Raw genomic sequence first — 20138 nt, forward strand, 5'->3', positions numbered from 1 at the left:
ACATTTGAAGGACAGATTACCAATCGGTTGTAAGGCTTCAGACAGATTTGAATATACATCAGGTCATGTGATGTTATTCAAATATCTTTTTATTGATTTCCATAGCAGCCAGCTAGGCTCACAAGACTTCTTTTCTTTCCAGATTTTATTCAAGTTACAATATAAGTTTTGCTGAATACTCCATCTCATTTGTTATCAAATCTTTTTTTTAAACTTTCATATCAACTAGGTTCATCATAGATAATGTCAGATAGAACCTCTTATGGGAGAGTTTTCCTAATGAAATAAAACTTGAAATGGAATAATACTATATGGAAATTAAAAACCAATAATATTTTCAATTAGTCTCAAGAATATAATCTTTTAGGTCACAGTTTCTGATAAGTATACTAATCAGTGAATCCTTCTAGAATTTATGTATAGAGTAGATTGCTCAGGAATTCCCAACACCTGGGACTCACTGACTGTATAGCCATGTAAGGTGAAGAGGTGGAATGAATCTGCAAGAAAACAGAAGAGAAATCACATATGAATAATAAATTAATTAAACATATTTAATAGCTCATACTCGTCTCTAATAACGTAACCTGTTGTCAAGTCGAGCGGCGGTGATCGGATCGTTGGGCCCATCAAAAATCTTTGGCTAAGGTAGTTTAAAGGCATGTTTGCCATCTAATGATCACTTGATGTCAGTGGTGCCAGTTATGCAAGCATGTTCGTTTCATAATTGTGTGGACATTCTAAACACTAGGATGCTTAGGTGGCTGGACTAAGAATATCCCAAACTCGATCCCAAGGTAGGGAGGGCCTTTCTAATTGAATAGATTGTGTGAGGATAAGTATGGTTCGAGGTTGGGAGGTTGAGCCTATGTCAATGCTTCTTCTCTTACCAATGCCGAGGCTTGCACAACTAACTAAAGACTCTCTAGAAGATACTTGTACGTTTCTTTTCTTCTTTTCTTGATAAGCAATTACCTCCTTGTATGTAGAAAGGATAGTTGATCATTAATCCAGTTATTTTCTGTTGATCGTTAATCTAGTTATTTTCAGTTGATCATAAATACAATTATTTTCAGTTGTTTGTTAATCTAGTTATTTCAGTTGATCATAAAAACAATTAACTTCAATTAGTCATTAAACTAGTTATTTTCAGATGATCATTGATATGGTTATGGTTATTTTAGTTGATTATTAAAACAGTTAATGTCATATGATAAGGATTTTCAGTTATCTATAAATGAATGTTGGAAAATCTTTATTTAAACTATCTTGTTTTCGATATGGAAAACCATTTGTTACACAAGTTAAGCAACTGTATTATAGATTCTTTTGCCTCTTATAATGTTATATCAACCAAGGTTGTAGATGCTTTAGGGTTGACTTTAACTAAGTCTTTTGGTAGTTGTTATTCTGTGGAAAACAATTAAGTGCCCCTAAAAGGACAAATCAAAGATGCTTAGTTAGCCTTTGCGTCTTTTCCATACAAAAAGATCAAGATGACCATCTTAGTTGCTGATGTACTAGTCTCTTATGGTATGTTACTTGGTTGCAATTATTGCAAAGATTTAGTGAGGGGAACTCAATATGGATATGACTGAAGCTAGACTACCAGTTAAAGGTGTTATGCAAAAGTTTACTTTGAAAGAGAAACAAAGTATGTAATAGTCAAGTCTACTGACCCGCATGCTCAAATTCCTTTTGAATCAATTAGAATGGCTAACTACTACTTGCATACTGATGAGGTATTTGAATTCACTAAAGATTGGACTGATTCTGAAAGTTCTTCATTACTATCAAAGATTGAAAGATTTGCTAATGCTGGTGAAATCTTAGAAGAAGATGTTAGCCTTAGGGAAGGAGTTATTCTTGAAGATGATCCTATGGATTGTTTTAAAGAAGAAGATTTTTGTTTTAAAAGTGATTCCACTGATTCTCTTCAAGGGAAGATCATTTTGAATGATTCGGGAGCAAGTTCTAGTAGTTCTACTGCTGGGTTATGGAATTTGATGGTAGTTGTGCTTCCATGGGATTCGATGTTAGAGTTGTTTTTATTTCACCCAATGGTGAATTTTTCCCTTTTTTTTATAAGTTGCAATTTCCTAACACCAATAAAATGACTTACTATGAAGCCTTGATATTGGGGTTGAACATGGCACAAGCTAGAGGAATTCAAAATTTGCATGTAAAGGGAGATGCTAAGTCGGTAGTATGTCAAGTTAAGGGTCAATATCAAGCAAGAAATGATCGACTTAGACATTACCGTGATTTAGCTTGGGATTACATCAAATTGTTCAATGCTTTCAATATTTCTGTAATTCCTAGAGACAAACTGCTCTGCTAAGACGCGAGCCGAGTTTCAAACCATTAAAACACGACCAAACTAGAATGATGCTGCGATTTCAAACATGATTTTCTAAGAAAATTGGATGTGCAGAGAAGAATGCCCAAGAAAAATGATCTGAATTGGTATGTTGCCTGTAAAAAAGTCCAGAAAATCATGATAGCATAGGCATCCGAGCTAGTCGCGATTTACTAGTTTGCGATTTGCAGACCCAAGTTGGAAAATGATTTGCAGAGATGTCTATTGAAAACCCTAGCCAAAAACTAGGAATAGAACAAACGAATTCCTCAAAAAAATGGAAACCCTAGACTTAGAAATAATTTCGAAAAATAAAGGAAAATAACTTCGAAGGAAATTATAAATTTTTCGAAAAAGTTTGAAGTATTGGCTCTTATACCATATTACAAAGTAATTGGAAAATATTTTCTTGTTATTAACATGGAGTGAGAGGTCTAGATATACAAAAGAATGGGACAATGTTTCTTTAGGAAATGGTCGTAAAGAATAGAAACATTCTATTCTAGTTGAAAGAAAGCTAAAAAAGCTACAACTAACTAAAGCTAACTAAATATTAGAAATATTCTAATATTTATAATAATTTACAAATAGATTACCATTAACTAATAGTAGACTATTATCTATTATCGTAATAAATTTTACATTGCTTCATGTTTCCTTTTTGATCAACATAACCTTTTTAACATTTTCCACTTTGGCAATTATTTAGGATGTAGTCAAGTTCAACCCTCCTTTCCTATTTTGGATGCTTTCAAGGATGTTCTCTGATTGGGTGCATTTGTAGTCAACTACCTCTTTGCTCATTCCTCTAGATTTAGAACTAGATACTTTCTATTTCTCCTCAATTCAACACTCACTTACTGCAAAACTAGACTTCTAAGAATAGAAGTTTTTCCAAACAAAAAATGAGGCCAATTTGTGTCACATTGAAACTTACTAAGAATAGGAAATGTTAAAAATAGTAAGTTTATCCAAACTCAAAATTAGACTAGTTTGGGACATAGTAAAACTTACTTAAATTGGAAATTTTCAAAAATAGTAAGATCATTAAACTCTTGAAATTTTAGTGGCATGTCCTTTGAAAAATTAGATTCCTTTCCATACTTAGCCAAGTTGTTGATTTTTCATGCCATTTGAATGCTTGGGTGCGCTTTTGGGGTAGAGGAGGATTTTTCCTTTGAAGAAGAATTCCTTGCACATGGAGAATTTCCTTATTTTGTGGGTGGAAGATTTTTTCCTTTGAAGAAGAATTTATTCACCGTAGAGAACTAGTGCAATGAGTGCTCTTAGATCTTGGAAGAGGAATTTTCTTATACTCAGCCATTTTTTAATCTTTCCTTGTCCTCTCCAACTTTGGCACATATTAAACATGGAAGAGGGATTTTCCAACACTTAGGCATTTTGTCCAATGTCTTCATGCTCTTCCATTTTGGGTGCATTTGAGATATGGAGGAAGAATTTTACAACACAACCACCATTATTTCATTGTTTTCATGCTCTTTTCATCAACACATAGCAACTTTGATGTATTTTCTACTTTTGGATATTTTTGATCGATTTTCTCATACTCATTTAAATTTCATCGCCTTCCCTTAGTTTGATTTCTTCAAACTCAACCACTCTAGGATCAACTGCCTCATAAGCCTTTTCTTCCAAATATAGATCTAGATACCCTTTTGCCTCTTCTTTTGTTTGTGATGATTAGTTGTCAAATCAAACTTGTGAAAAATAGTCACCATAAATTGTTTGTTTTTTCAAACTTCAAACATAAAATCAAGCCAATTTGAGGCAACCAAATCTACTAAAAATAAACACGTGTAAAACTAGTAAGTACTTCCAAACTAAAGAAAAGGCCATTTTGGGTTGTAGTTAAACTTACTAAAAATAGACATTCTTTTTTTTTTTTTGAAAAATAGAAAGTACATCAAAATGCTCAAGAATTCCTTGGCAACTTCTTTGAAATATCAATTCCTTTTCATACCTAGCCAAATTCACCGTATTCACACAAAAATTCCTTTTTCTCTTAGAGTGTAATAATTCCAATTGGTTATAACTTTGTGAAACACCAAATCCTTCTCAAATTCAATTGTTTGACATTTTCTCAAACACTTTGCAAGCAAGCTCTGATACCAATGTAATAACCCCAACCGGTTATAACTTTGACAAACACCAAATTCTTCTCTAATTTAGTTGTTTGACATATTTTGGCAAACACTTTGCAAGCAAGCTCTGATACCATCGTAATATCCCTTGTCAATTCGAACCTCAACTTGTTGATTTGTAGGTCAAGGAATATTGTCAAACACTTCCAATACGATCTCTATGCTTGCTGTTTCTGAGTTTCAGACTGATTATGCGTTCTTGAAATGATATCAAAGGAAATCTAAAAGCCTATAATTGATTGTTACTATATCCAAGAAAAGAACTAAATGCATATGCAATTCTCTTTTGGCTTTTCGAATGCATATAGATGAATTTTAAATTAAAAATGTGCATTACCAGCCTATTGGTATTTTGTCGAACACTTGGCATGCATACTATTATGTCAATCATGGAAGATATAAATATGCACATTACATCAAATATATAGACCTGCAACTTATCACTTCTTTAGTGAGATATTTTCTAATTCAATGCTTAACATGATATTCCAAGACTCTTGGCTTTGCAACCCAAAAAAAACTGAGTAGAAATGACATTATAAATCTGATATAATATTTTGCATCTACAACTACTTATGACAACCACCTTTACAATGCTAAATGATGCAAATTGATTGTAGAACCTGATATACAAATTGCCCAATCAAGGAGATGAAATTGCAATCATAATCAAGCCAAGTACTGTTCACAGCACTGTAGCAGCCAGCAATAAATTTATTCTCCAATTTAAGCACAAATAGAACTCCAGAATGAAGCTCTCCTGAATGCCAAATTCAGTGGATATTTCACCACCTCATATGGTTGCAACACTGAAGAATTGATGCTCTCCAATGGCTAACTGAAATCAGAAACCTTTTGTTTCTTCTCCCAAGTTCATATCAAATGCAATTGACAATAATCGGATGGCTAACAATGAAGCTCTCGCCTTTATTTATTCAGGCTCTTTTCCTTCACCCTGTTATGCATTTATATTTCTCTTGTAACATAACATGAATGGAAAGAAGAAAAAACATACAGGAAGTAACTGGTGAGTCTTTAACTAGTTGTGTAAGCTTCGACTTTCGGTAAGAGAAGCATTCGCTTAGGATTAACCTCCCAACCTCGGACCATATTCATCCCCACACAATTTATTGAATGGAAAGGCCCTTCGTACCCCGAGATTAGGCTTGGGATATTTCTAGTCCAACCACTTGAGCATTCTGGTGTTTAAAATGTCCGCATAGTTATGGATGGACATGTCCAAATAACTGGCACTATTCACATCAAGTAATCATAGATGGCAAACATATCTTTAACGACCTTGGCCAAGGTTTTCGGCTGGGTTCAATTACCCGATCACCACCACTCGACTTGAGAATAGGGGAACAATAAGTATGAACATGCATGAGCTATTAAAGGATTTTCCTTTTTCAAATAATTTAGAATTGTTATTTTATGTCTGATTTTTATTCCTTGTTATTGCAGATTTCTATCTCACCTCTTCACCTCTTTCTTAACTATATAGTTGGCTGAGCCCCAGGTTTTTGAATCTCAGAGCAACCAACTCTTTCTGTTGATCCTCAACTGATATAAGAATATTACATGTTTCCAACATATCACATTTCCGTGACTTGAGAAATATAATCTTAAGACTTGCAAGATAAATACCATTTGATTTTGACATTCAACGGTAGAATAAAGATATGATATCATGTCATGGATATTTGGTTTTGATTCATCATAAGAAGTTCTTTCCTAAAGAGGAACTAATTGATGATATCAAAACAAAGATGATTTAGGGCATATTCTAGAACTGTATCTTACTGGTGTAATTTCAAATGCAATAGTCTCTGATAAAACATGTTATAATCATTGGGATATGGGGAGGCAACCACATAACCTGGTAAATTCAGAAAGTAATTTGAGTCTTGGCTGGATGCTATCAATCAGCTCCTTCACAGAAAGAACTCTGAACGCAGTCTTAATGTGATTACTAATCATGTATTTCAGCAAGGATATAGATGAAAGGGTTGTTATTATGGTAGGAATATTATGCAGGGAAAGAACGAAAGAAAAATTTCAAAGGGATAGATTGTAAGGAAAACTACAGAGGGATATGTTGTGAGGAATGAGACTCAATGGTCTTGTATATCATCTTGGTCTCTCATGGCTTACATAATAATGGCTTCCCAAGATCGTCAGCCATAACTCATCATCGGTTTTTAAAGAGATTTGTTTTGTTGATCCATCGAGAATCAAATTCGAAATGTACATTTCAGTTTCAAGTAAAGAATTGAATTAAATAAGCAAAAGAATTCGAAGGATATGAATCAAGGATAATTTATAATATATTTATCTACTTGCACGTAGATGTATTTATAAGATTGACATCGTATTATATGTTTTTATCCAAGGTTGTATTTCTTATTATGTATATCTAAATACATTCTTTATTTAGAAGATTATTTTATCTTTTTGTACATGTATTTAAATGTACATATTAGATAGAATCTTGTATAAGAACTATATTACGGCGTCACCTTTATTTCTATACCTATGTGCATGTACGTAAATATGTGTAGCAATGAAATGATGAAAATGTCAACCATAAGCCGATAAAGGTATGTATTTTAATTAAGTTAAAATCATTAATGTTTTAAATGTTTATCTAATAGCTCATGCGTGCCCAAATGATTGTACCCTATTATACAAGTTGTTAGGTCCCTAGCAAGATAGTTAGAGGTCATACCTGTCGACCGGATAAGTGGACTAAGATAGTATCCCATTCTGTTAATCTTGTTTAACAATGCTTCTCCCCTTCATCTTCTCCTGCAATCACCTGTGCAACATTTTCCACGATAATAACAAGTTCCATGATAAATCCATAATAACATTTAATGTAGATAAGGAATTTAATTATTAACCATAATTCTGAAACCAAGCAACTACTAATCATCATATGACAAACAATGAATAACAACTATCATCATTAAACAATTAAAATAATGAATACAACAGATATATTTAACTACCCTTTTCACATGATTATGAATGAAAGTCCATTCAATTCAACGGCTATAAATAAATTTAAATTAGGTCAAAATTTGGGATGTAACATACCCTCCCCTTAAGTTTTTATTGTCCCCGATGAATGTCATAACAAAACTTAAAATTAATATCTATTCAGACCATTACATTAATGTAAAGAACTAAAAAGTAAAAGTTCAGGCTCTAGCATTGTAGAAAAGGTGAGGGTATTTTTTGAAAATTTCATGATAATCCTCCCAAGTAGCATTATCCTTTGTATACTGATCCGACTAGACCTTGCATTGAGTCACATCTCGATTTCGTAAGTGTAGCTTACGCACCTCAAGTATTCTCAGTGGTTCTATTTCCACCATGCTTGAATCTCGCACCTGTAATAGGCTCCAATCAATTATATGATCATGATGAGTGATGTACTTCTTAAGATATGACACATGAAAGACATCCTTTTTGCAAGAGCTGGTGGTAGGGCAATTCTGTAGGCTACCGGGTTCATGATTTCCAATATTTCAAAGGGTCCTACATACCTTGGGGCAACTTTGCATTTTTACCAAACTTGATGGTACTCTTTTGAGGTTTTACTTTTAATAGCACCTTTTCTCCCATTGAGAATTCGCTAGGCGTCCTTTTTGCAGCTGTATAACTTTTTTGTCTATTGTTGGCTTCTTTCAATCTTTGACGAATTTGGATTATGTGTTCTTATATTTCCTTAAGCATTTCAGGTCCAACAATAATTTTATCCTCTAATCGATTCCAGCTCATAGGGGTTCTACATTTGTGGCCATATAGAACCTTAAAGGGGGGCATTTTAATGGTGGATTGATAGGAATTGTTATAAGAAAATTCTACCAAGGGTAGATACGTTTCTCACTTGTACTGTTGATCCATACAGTTAACTCTTAAAAGATCTTCTAAAACTTGGATTACTCTTTCTATTTGACCATCAGTCTTTGGATGATAAGTTGAGTTGATGTTTAGCTTATTCCCTAACGCCGAAAATAATGTTTGCCAAAATTTGGAAGTTATCCTAGCATTCCTATTTGAGACGATTTTCTCTGGAACTCCATGTAGTCTGAAAATCGCCTTTATATTTTTATGAGTGATTTCTGGTGCTCCATTGGTTAAATTTCCTGGTATAAAATGAGCAACCTTAGTCAGTCCATCTACTACTACCAGACTTGTATTGTGTCTATTCCGTGATATAGGTAACGCTTGTACAAAATCCTTGGAAATTATATACCATTTCCATTTTGGTATGTCATTTGGGTGCAAAAGGCCAGCTGGATAATGATGTTCTGTCTGTACTCTTTGGCATTCCAGGCATCCTGCCACAAATTTTGTTATTTCGCTTTTCATTCCTTTCCAAAAATATAGAGGTTTTATATCTAACAACATTTTAGTCACTCCAGTGTGTCCTGAATATAGAGCTAAATGAGATTCCTCTAGAATCATTCTTCGAAGTTCAGTTTTGTTGGGTATATAAATCTTGTCATGATATCTTAACAATCTATCCTCTTCTATCCTAAATTCAGAATACCTAGGATCCTGTAGGTCTTTGATGAGAGCTTGGCTGATTTCTACATAAAATTCATCATGCTCTAGATGTTGTAGTATCTGATCTTTTAATCTGAAATTTATAACAGCCATCGCGGAAATGTGTCTCCTTCTGCTTAAAGTATCTGCCACCTTGTTTTCCTTTCCCTTGATGTAATTAATTTCAAATTCATATTCTCCTAGAAATTCCAACCATCTCCTTTGTCTAGCATTAAGGTTGGGTTGGGTGAAAATGTATTTTAGGCCCTAGTGGTTGGATCAAAGATCGAAAAGTTTCCCTATCAAGTATTGTCTCCACATTTGAAGGGCATGTACTATAGTTGCCAATTCTAGATCATGGGGGGCGTAATTTTGCTCATAATTCTTCAATTTCCTTGACTCATATGTAATTACCTGCTCATCCTGCATTAGCACTCCTCCAACTCCTTCCCTTGATGCATTTGTTATGACTATGAATTTCTTTTGTGGGTCAGGTATTCTTAGTATGGGTTTAGTAGTTAACTTTTCTTTCAAATACTCAATAGTTGATTGACATTTTTTAGTCCATACAAATTTCTTTCCCTTTTTCTGTAGTGATGTGATTGGGTAAGCTATCTTGGAAAAATTTTGGACAAATTTCCTATAAAATCCTACCAATCCGATGAAACTCCCAACTTTTGTCGCATTCTTAGGTATAATCCATTCCTTAATTGCTTTGATTTTTGAAGGATCTACAACTATTTCTTGCACTGATATAATATGCCCTAAATAATGGATTTCTTTTTGATAAAATGTGCATTTAGACAAATTTTCACATTATTTATGTTCTCTCAGCCTTTGCAAGACTTCTTCTAGATGCTCTTGATGTTTTTTCTAGTTCTTCGAATAGATTAGGATGTCATCTATAAAGACCAATATAAACTTATCTAGACAATCTTGGAATATGCTATTCATTAAATTCATGAAAGTTGCCGGAGCATTGGTTAAACCGAAGGGTAATACTGTGAACTCATATGCGCATACCTAGTTCTGAATGGAGTTTTTTGAATGTCTTCATCCTTGATGCGGAGCTGGTGATATCTCGACCTTAAGTCGATATTTGAAAATACTGTAGTGCCTTTCATTTAATCAAAGAGGTCAATTCTAGGAAGTGGGTATCGGTTTTTAATGGTGACATTGTTGAGCATTCTATCATCTATGCATAATCTCATAGTTCTATCCTTCCTGACATACAATACTCAGGCTCCCCATGGTGAAACACTAGGCCTGATAAGTTTCTTATTTAACATATTCTGCAATTGTATTTGTAACTTCATTAATTTTGTGGTGGTCATTCGATAAAGTACTTGAGAGAAGGGTTCTGCTCCTAGTATCAAATCTATGGTAAAATCAAAGACTCGAGATGGAGGTAAACTAGGAATTTCTTTGGGAAACACATCCTAATATTTTTTTAAATAGGGATACTATTCTTCAGAAGATTACTTTAGTTTTCTTTGATTTCCCCATCTTCAAAAATGCAATCATCTCCATAAGTGGTGTTTATAGGGTCTCTCATATCTTCAACTCTTACTGCAAAAATCTCACAGCCTTTACTTCCACATTTCTTGAGTTGTATGGCAGATATCTATTTTGATTTATTTTCATGTATGGTCCCTTTAATGCTTGCAAGTTTTCCTTGGTCATCCAAACAATCTAAAATCTTTGCAAGACAATCAACCTTGACCTTATGCGCACTGACCCAATTAATGCCTATAAAAATATTGTAAGACCCAAGAGGTGCTACATACAAATTCAATTCAATGGAGAAATTTGGAAAGTCAATCCAAGCCTGAAACAAACACTGCTCTACCTTAGCCCTTGATTGGTTTGCATATTCAACTATCCATGGTTTTTCTATATAGCTAGATCTCTTTGGAAATCTACTTAATAGTTTTGGCGATTTAAAGCATTCAGAAGCTCCAGTATCAATTAAAATAAAAACAAGCTTTTCGTAGATCTTACTCGGAGTTTTGATCGGGCTTATCTATTGTTCTACTTGTCGATTTTCAAGTGGTGCATGAATCCTTTGCTGATAAACACGTTGTTGAGGTGGAAGGGGTGGCCGGGGTGTTTGATTGGTATTAATCTTAATAGGGCATTTATTGGCATAATGGTCTCCACAATTGAAACATCCCGAAGGTGGCCCCTTCTTTTCACTGCTCATATTATTCTTATTTGTATTGAATTTACTTTTAAAAACCTTTATCCCATTCCCTCTTTTTTGTGGTTTGCTAAATTTATAATCCTTAAACTATTTCTTCTGAGATCCAATATTTGTACTTTCTGTATTCCAGTGTTTTTTTCTTTTATTATCTCGAATGAAATCATCTCTCTTGATTTTAATATTCCAGTGGGCAACCTTTTTAAAGCCTCTTCAATGCTTCAAGTGAGAACATCAATTGCCCGTCCTGTTCTATTATTTAGCCCCACAATGAATTTCCTCACCTTCAAGTTCCTGTCTTGTTGGTATGGTGGTACATACTTCAGTAGTTGGGTGAATTTCTCCCTGTACTTATGTACGGTCATATCTCCTTGCTTGAGATTTTGAAAATCCAGCCACTTTTGATTGTAGAAGGTTTGAGGTAACCAATGGTTCTTAAAAATGGTTACAAACTCTTTCGAAGTAATCTTAGTGGTTTTGATGTTTAGCTCTATCTTGGTGTTTCCCCACCATGTAGAAGCTTCTCCAATAAAATGGTATATCCCCCAAACTGCTTTTGAGGTTTCTGAAAAATTCCTAATTTCAAAGTACTATTCCATTTTGGTTAACCAAGCCTCTGCATCCTCTTCGGATTCAGAACCAACAAACTTGGGTGGTTTGATCTTCTTAATATGTGCGGATAGGTGACTTACTATTTCAAGTTTCTTCTATTTTTTGTTTTGGGAAGGTGAAGTTTGAGGGGTTTTCTTGTTGTGTTCAAAAATTTCTGTTTCTATTTTAGGAGGGGGTGAGAATTGCATTTTCTCTTGGTTTTGCTCCATCTAGACTGTCATTTCATTCATTCTTTTTTCCATATTATCTAACTTCAGTTGCATTTCTTGCAAAATCCGAAGCACAAAATAAGTGGAGGATTGTGGGTTATTTTCATGGACCATGTCTTGGCCTGCAATGTCCTCTTCGCTGCTCATATTTCTTGTTTACTAGTTTGACCTGGAAATTATGAAGATTCTTATGTCAATTTGTTGCGTTATAACATTTTTTTAAAACTTAATTTCTACAAGATAAAGAGATTGTGAGTAGATAAAACACAAGAATAAACCAATTTATTTAATCAATTTTAATACTTCTTTGTATTTACGTCAACCTTATTTACAAAAATTTCGTCTTTAGAGGATGTTTACATTATGGATTCAGTCACTCTAAATTTTTTTTATTTTCAACATTTAGTTCAGTTTCAAATATGTACATATCCTGCACCATCCAAGATCTATGGAAGTGCATAGGAGGATTAGCCTGATGGGCATTCTAATCTTGAATTAATTTGTTTCTATAGATTGCTTTATTGGTAGGTGTCCACCTGACTCTTTCTTTCTTTATTTGTTGCAAAGCCTGCTTTAGTGTTTCATTGTCTTGAGGCATGGAACAACAAGTGTAGTCGTAGTTCAGTATGTTCCTAATTAGGTATAACAAGATGGGATGTCGTGCCTTCTTGTGAGGTGTTTTATGTACTTGCATCCTATACATTTAATCTAAGAATGTTCAGGTTTACTAGTCTTTATTTAAGTAGTGTGCCCTAGGTTTAGTGTCGAACCCAGTGCTCTAATACCATATGTAACGAATGAATTTCATAACAAAATAAAGAACTATAACTTGGTTTCACCTAGAAATGAAAGAGTTTTCTTGAACCAATTTTTGAAACAAAACATTCTTAAATCCTTTTCATGAGAAAATAACTGATTTAACTACTAATGATTAACTGAGATAACCACTCAATTGAAATAATTGGAATAACGATTAACTGAAATAACTGAAATAACAATTAACTGAAGTAATAGAAATAACGATTAATTGAAATAACTGAAATAATGATTAATTGAAGTAATTGAAATAACGATTAACTGAAGTAACTGAAATAACGATTTCCTATCTTCCCTTGCATATAGTAAAGTAAATACATGATCAGTTGCAAGAGAAATATAAATGCATAATAGGAATGGAAAGAAGAAAAATCATACGGGAAGTAACCGACGAGTCTTTAAATAGTTGTGCAAGCATCGACTTTTGGTAAGAGCAAAAGCATTGACTTAGGCCTAACCTCCCACCCTTGGCCATATTCATACCCATACAATCTATTGAATAGAAATGCCCTCCCTAGCCCGAGATCAGGCATGGGATACTTCTAGTCCAGCCACATGAGCATTCCAGTGTTTAGAATGTCCGCATAGTTATGGACGGACATGTTTGAATAACTGAGACTACTAATGTCAAGTGATCATAGATGGAAAACATGCCTTTAATGACCTTGGCTAAGGTTTTCGGATGGGTTCAATTACTCGATCACCATTGTTGGACTTGACAATAGGGGAACAATAAGTATGAACATGTATGAGCAATTAAATGATTTTCCTTTTTGAAATAATTTAGAATTGTTATGTCATATCTGATTTTTTTCCTTGTTATTGCAAACTTCTATTTCACCTCTTCACCTCTTCCTTGGCTATACATTCGGGTGAGTCCCAAGTGTTTGAATCTCAGAGTAACCAGCTCTTTCTGTTGATCCTCAACATTTTTAAAAATATTACATGTTTCCAACATATCACATTTCTGTGACCTGAGAAATATAATCTTAAGACTTGCAAGATAAATACCATTTGATTCTGCCATTCAACGGTAGAATAAGGATATGATATTATGTCATAGATATTTGGTCTTGACTCATCATAAGAAGTTCTGTCCAAAAGAGGAACTAACCGATGATATTAAAATAAAGATGATTTACGGCATATTTTGGAACTATATCTTACTGCTGTAATTTCAAATGTAGTTGTATTTGATGAAGCATATTATAATCATTGGGATATGGGGAGGCAACCACATAACTTGGTAAATTTGGAAAGTAATTTGAGTCTTGGTTGGACGCTATCAATCAGCTCCTTTACAAAAACAACTCCAAATGAAGTCTTAGTGTGATTACTAATCACGTATTTCAACAAGGATATAGATGAAAGGGGAGTTATTGTGGCAGAAATATTATGCAGGGAAAGAACGAAAGGAATTTTTTAGAGGTATAGACCGTAAGGAAAACTGCAGAGGGATATGTCGTGAGGAATGAGGCTCAACGAATAACGACCATTATCATTAAATAGTTAAAACAATGAATACAACAGATATATTTAACTACCCTTTTCCCATGATTATGAAAGAAAATCCATTCAATTCAATCGCTAGAAATAAATTTAAATTAGGTCAAAATTTGGGATGTAACAACAGTCATACCGGCGAAGGGTGCAATGATTGACTCCCTTTTATAGATGAAATTGAGAAATAATGAGTATTTGTTTAGTAATGCTATTCTAATTATGAATAGAGTAATATAATTGGTCTTTAAGGATATAATATAAAATTTTATGTGCACTTTATATTGAATGGGGCCATGACCCTTCATTTAAGTGACTTAAAGTGCAATCATTGATTTTAATATTTAAAGTCCATTTATTGATGCACTTTATAAAGTCAAAAGAAAATATAAAGTATGTTTTATATGATTATTAAAAATATTACTTTTGAGAGGCTATTTATTAAAGCATTCATTGATGTTGGAAACAAAGAATTTGTATCATTTTAAAAGATTTAAAGTGCACATGAAGGAAATAGAATCAAGTGGGAAAAGGTATATAAGGTCTCTTCATGGAAAGGATTTCATTATGTGATTGATGAATTTTGCTTGTGTTCTTGTGAAGACTTGGAGTTTCCAAGGGTTTCAACATTTGCTTGAAGAATTGAGAATTCTTCAATGTTACTGCAGCCATTTGAGTTGGTGAAATATCCAATGAATTTGGCATTCAAGTGAGCTTCATTAAAGAGTTCTATTTGTGCTTAAGAAGTGATATATCTGTATATCTGTAGCAGATTCATTCTTAGTAGCCATTCTAAATCAGGTTTAATTAATTAAAAGGCTGCTACAGTACCCCTGAACAGTGATGCTACAGTACTTTGAACAATACCTGCTACAGTTATTTCCTCTTGGCATGTGGGTTTTACATCAAGCAATGGTTAAAGTTCATCAAGTGCAGATTACATACTTGTTGGAGAATATTTATGGGACTTTGATTGTCTGTTTGTAGCTCCAGAATTTGCTGTCATAATAGTTTTCAGACTTGCAATTCATTCCAGGTTTTTTTAATTCTTTATATATGTAATTATTTACAGTATTATTACTTGCATCTCTTTCAATCAAAAGAAGTTTGGAGTTAACATGCTAAGTGTTTGTGAAAATGTCCTTTGGCTGTAGATGCACATCTTACATACAGAAATCATATGTTTGCATGGAAAGGATTAAAAAAGATTGCATTTGTATCTTAGTACTTTTCCAGGATATCTAGTAATCTTTTGCAAGCATCTAAACTACATTTGAAACCATTTCAAGCAAACAAAAAAATCTGAAAATAAATGGCACCAAGGTAAACGTTTCACGCAAAGTGTTTGACGAAATGTCAAACATTACAAATTGAAACAAATTCAGTATTTGTTGGAGGTAGAACCCACAAGGTTCTTACATTCTGGGCTAATCTAGCAATTTAGGTTTCCTGGGTTCATAAACATTACAATCTTGCAATTATTCATGCCCTAACATGCAACATGAATGTATAAATGCTATTTGTATTTCATATGTTTGTCTATCAATGCTTTTAATGCCACGGTACACTGATTTGTTTCATCATGCCATAAGTCTGTCTGCAGTCTTTGGCTTATGTAATGTTAGAAAATTTACCGACTGCCTCCATGTATGAAGTCTACCAAATGCAGTTGCCTCCATATATGAACTCTACCACATGATGTTCAAAAGAAGGTTTCACATGCTTATTTCAAAATACCACCATGCAACTGTTAAACATTAATGATCTACTAGTTTGATCTATTGCTATTATTTTCCGTCTCTTCCAACATGTTTGATGTATGAATTTATTTCCTTGACTTCTAGGAGGAATCTCTTTACTTGTTTTAGACTTGACTTAAAACATGCACATCCTTAACTTTATCACATAACTTGTTATAGCTAAAACATGCCATACCACTGAAACCTAAATCTTGATACATGTACTTAAATTGGGTATTTGCTTTACCTATATTAATGGTTTTTGACTTCTATTTAAAGTGCTAATGTTCCAATTTTTCCTTGTGGATAAAAGCAGGTAGCCTTATTGTTAATAGCCTGAAAGAAATAATTCATAATGAAGGTATCAGAGGTATGTACCGCGGGCTTTCACCGACAGTGCTTGCATTACTCCCAAATTGGGCGGTGAGTTTGTTGGCTTCTATATTTTATCGTCTTTTATTATCATTCTCTTGAAAGGTATCATGTAAGCAATTTGTGACTATATATGGTAAATCATGAAAAAAAATTAAATTTTAAATGCCATAGTTTCACAAAAAGCTTTGTTTTTGACCTTACAGACAAATAAGAATACATATACATGGAACACCTTTTTAAACTTTAGTCATCATAATTGGTATTAAGCTGTTTTTATACCTTGCTTTGTGAAAAATAAACAAAAAGGATTAAAAAGTATGGTACTCTAATATTTTTTAGCTATGGATTTCCAAATGTTGTGTTATTCCAATGCAAGGATCTTTACATTACATATGAAATTAGCTTGTGCAACATAAAGTTCTATAGCTTCAAGGGAAGTGATTTTGTCTCGCTTAAACATTGTTAGGTTATTCTAGAGGACACACTTTAGCAAGTTGTATTGGACTCTTTGGTTGTCAAGACACTTGCCCATTAATGATATGTTTTGGTTTCTTATAAGGCTTTGTTAGGCTACTTCCTCTGGGTAGTCATTGCAAGAGGTCTTTATGTAGGTACCATGCCTGTAGGAAAAACTTGTGAGATTTGCCCCAATAAATGTGTTGGCATTGTTTGTGATCATAGTAGAGGGAACTTCAAAATATGACTTTCTAGGAACTCAATGATCTTACTCCTTTCAAGGCAATGGCCATTGCTAACCTATTTAAGTAATCAGTGCCAATTTATTACCCATAAAATGTAACTCCCATTATTGAATGAAAGCATTGAGTATCACGTGTTAAAGAGGAAATGGGATGTTCCATTTTCTTTGGTAAACCTCTTACAATCCTTATCCTCTCACCCATTAATGTGCTTTGTTGAACACCATAGGACAATAGTGCCTCAGCAACATTATCTTTGTTGCAGTAGTTTGGGTGGGATAATGTGTGTTATAGAGACCTCAGGCTCTTTTAGGAGTATACTTGTTTGTAAGGGATCAATGCATCCTATCATGACATAAATGTGATTCAAATAGAAGGGTTCCCCTTCAGTAACCCTGTTTGGGACTGCTTGGAGCTAAAACACCTTTACATGATTGTTATTCATTTTTCACACATGCTCAAATGAAGGAAGACACATGCTACTTACTTTCAAAGAAAAATTCAGAAGTATGCATCAAAATATAGTATTATATTCATTCTGAAATAATATTCAGTATTTGCATAATAGAGCAAATGATGAAAAGATTTTAAATGCTGAAGTAAATTTTTCCCACACATTTGACTGTGGGAGTAGTCTATACGTGCTAACATGCACTTCTATGCTACTAAAAAAAAAAAAAAAAAAAAAAAGCAAAAGGAGAAAGGTTCATGGGCACCAGTCATTGCTTGTAATGACTGGCGATGTGGCATTCGGCTGTGTCCATCCTCTTGCTGTGTCAGATCTTGCTCACTTTGCATTTCCAATCCCTGCGTGTGCAAAAGGAAGAAATAGGTTAGATCCAATGGATCTAAGCAATGCTGATGACTCACTCAATCTCGCATTTGCTATCCTATTATTCATCTCAGTAAGATACAGGCGTACATCAGCAGACAGAGAAATCAACAACAGAAAATAAGTATTAAAGGGACAATTCATCTTTGTTTTGAAACCTTTTACTTATTAAAAGCTGGTGAAATAATACAAATGTAGCAGATCAAATCGATATGCAGATCAAGTAACATAAAATAAAAGTATTAAAGGGACGAACTAGTTATAGTTTTGAAACCTTTTACTTTGAGCAAGCAATGAGGCATATAAAATCAAATGGGGGATTGAATAAAACAGAGGAGGATGCATGCAAAGAGCAAGTAAAATCTAATATGAAGGATACACAGCTGCATAGAAATGTCAAGCGTATTTTCAACTTTCAACAATAAAAGCTGAATCTGATAAAGTGAAATCAGATTCAAGTCAAAGGTGCAAATCAAGTCAGTAATATTACATGAATGATGTAATTCAGTGAAAAGACAAAAGCATCAATTCTGATACAGCAGTAAATCTGACATTACAATATTTTCCATCAAGAGCCAATAACAGGGAACTCTATTTTAGTTACAGTTTAAGAGGTAAATAGTTGAAGCTATTGGTTGAGTATGGAGTTTAAAGCAGAGGATTCAAAGGGTCTTATTATTGACAGGAGGCTTGAATAACAAAGGATCTATTGATCAAAATATACAAGAAGGATGCATTAAGACATACTATGTGGTAATGTTTTAGCATACATCAGAAAAAGCTTAACAAACATAGCCCAAATTTGAAGAGTAAGCTAGATCTGTACAAGCAGCCTAATTCAAGCTGAAATCCATATAAAGGAAACACAACATAGCATGGAGACAAGATGATTAGATGACAGTTTGAAGCAAAGGGATCTTCACCATAGCATAAATCTGAGTTGTATACAACATCTTCAGGCATAATCATTTCCAGCAAAGTGAAAAGCAGCAGAGAGAATGTCAAACAAGCAAGAAACTGTCATTATTAGTCAAACAGATCTATACTGGAAATATCGATTTTTTCCTCTCATTTTACTCAAAACCCACATGATCAAAGTTACCCAGCAATCACCAAAGATGCAGTAAAGAGTTTCTACATGGCAACTTTCAGCTTAAGAAAACGATTATCTACAGTTTTCTTACAGATGGTTTAATGAAACTTCATACGCAGTTAAAGAAAATGGAGAAAAGGTTACAGCAGTCGAAGTGGAGGAAAAATACAAAATACAGCGAAATGGTAGGAGCCCGCAGTAAGAGTGAAGTTACAGCTACAATAAAGACAGAGACTCCGACAAAATACGGTATCAGAAGCAATGCATGTTGTCACCGTCCAGATTAAGAAAGAAGGCACAAGCAGGAGTGCAGAAATGGCGTATAAACCAGAAGAGAAGCCACAGGAAGAGCACACGGCTAGGGTTTGCAAATAACCCTACTGCCGTGTTTTGTCTTCAGCAAAATGCATGCATTCGAAAATGAGAGAATAAACCTTTTGTTGCCTTTTTAACATTTCTTAAACCCCATTTTGATAAGTTTTCGGGTCCGCACCTTAAGAGGAGTGTTTTGTTTTAGAACATATTTTGTGGCGGTTTCATATTATTTTGCATATACATTGTAATATTGTTATGCTTTTGAGTTGATATTTCACAAATCAACTAAAAAGATAATAATAAACTGTACCAATGCAAAATAATAATAAAGGCCAGATTAAAAGTCATTTAAATAAATATCTATATTATTCTTTAATTGCATAATATTTAAAATGTAATTATTATTTCAATAATTGATATTATATAAATCAATTATTAAAATAATAACTGTCATGCAATTTAAAGATAATATTAAAGACTTCAGAGTGTTTTATGGAGTGGCTTTTTGGCAGTTTGGGGAGTTTTTTTTTAGATTTTTCTCATGCATGGAGGTTGGAACCTCAGTTCAAGATATTTTGGACATGTTTTGGAGTTTTATGGGTTTTTAATAATGAGTTAATTCATTATTTCGACCCAGCGTTTCTACTTGGAGGAATTCTATTGTTTATTTA

The 20138-nt window shown here is 33.7% G+C and overlaps 1 protein-coding gene across 3 annotated transcripts in view; it reads left to right on the top strand.

Annotated features, from left to right (window-relative positions):
• The window catches only part of LOC149571553 (nicotinamide adenine dinucleotide transporter 1, chloroplastic-like), a 193966-nt gene that overhangs the window by 110289 nt on the left and 63539 nt on the right, over positions 1-20138 (top strand). For all 3 annotated transcript variants that reach the window (XM_089813068.1, XM_089813070.1, XM_089813069.1), the window contains one exon: positions 16471-16577. In XM_089813068.1, the coding sequence (XP_089669194.1) occupies positions 16471-16577 (107 nt within the window). The remainder of the gene's footprint in view (positions 1-16470; positions 16578-20138) is intronic.

The sequence above is a fragment of the Cupressus sempervirens genome, chromosome 2, assembly GCF_028749045.1.
Source record: "Cupressus sempervirens isolate cs-2001-9-10 chromosome 2, ASM2874904v1, whole genome shotgun sequence".
In the NCBI taxonomy this organism is placed as follows: domain Eukaryota; kingdom Viridiplantae; phylum Streptophyta; class Pinopsida; order Cupressales; family Cupressaceae; genus Cupressus; species Cupressus sempervirens.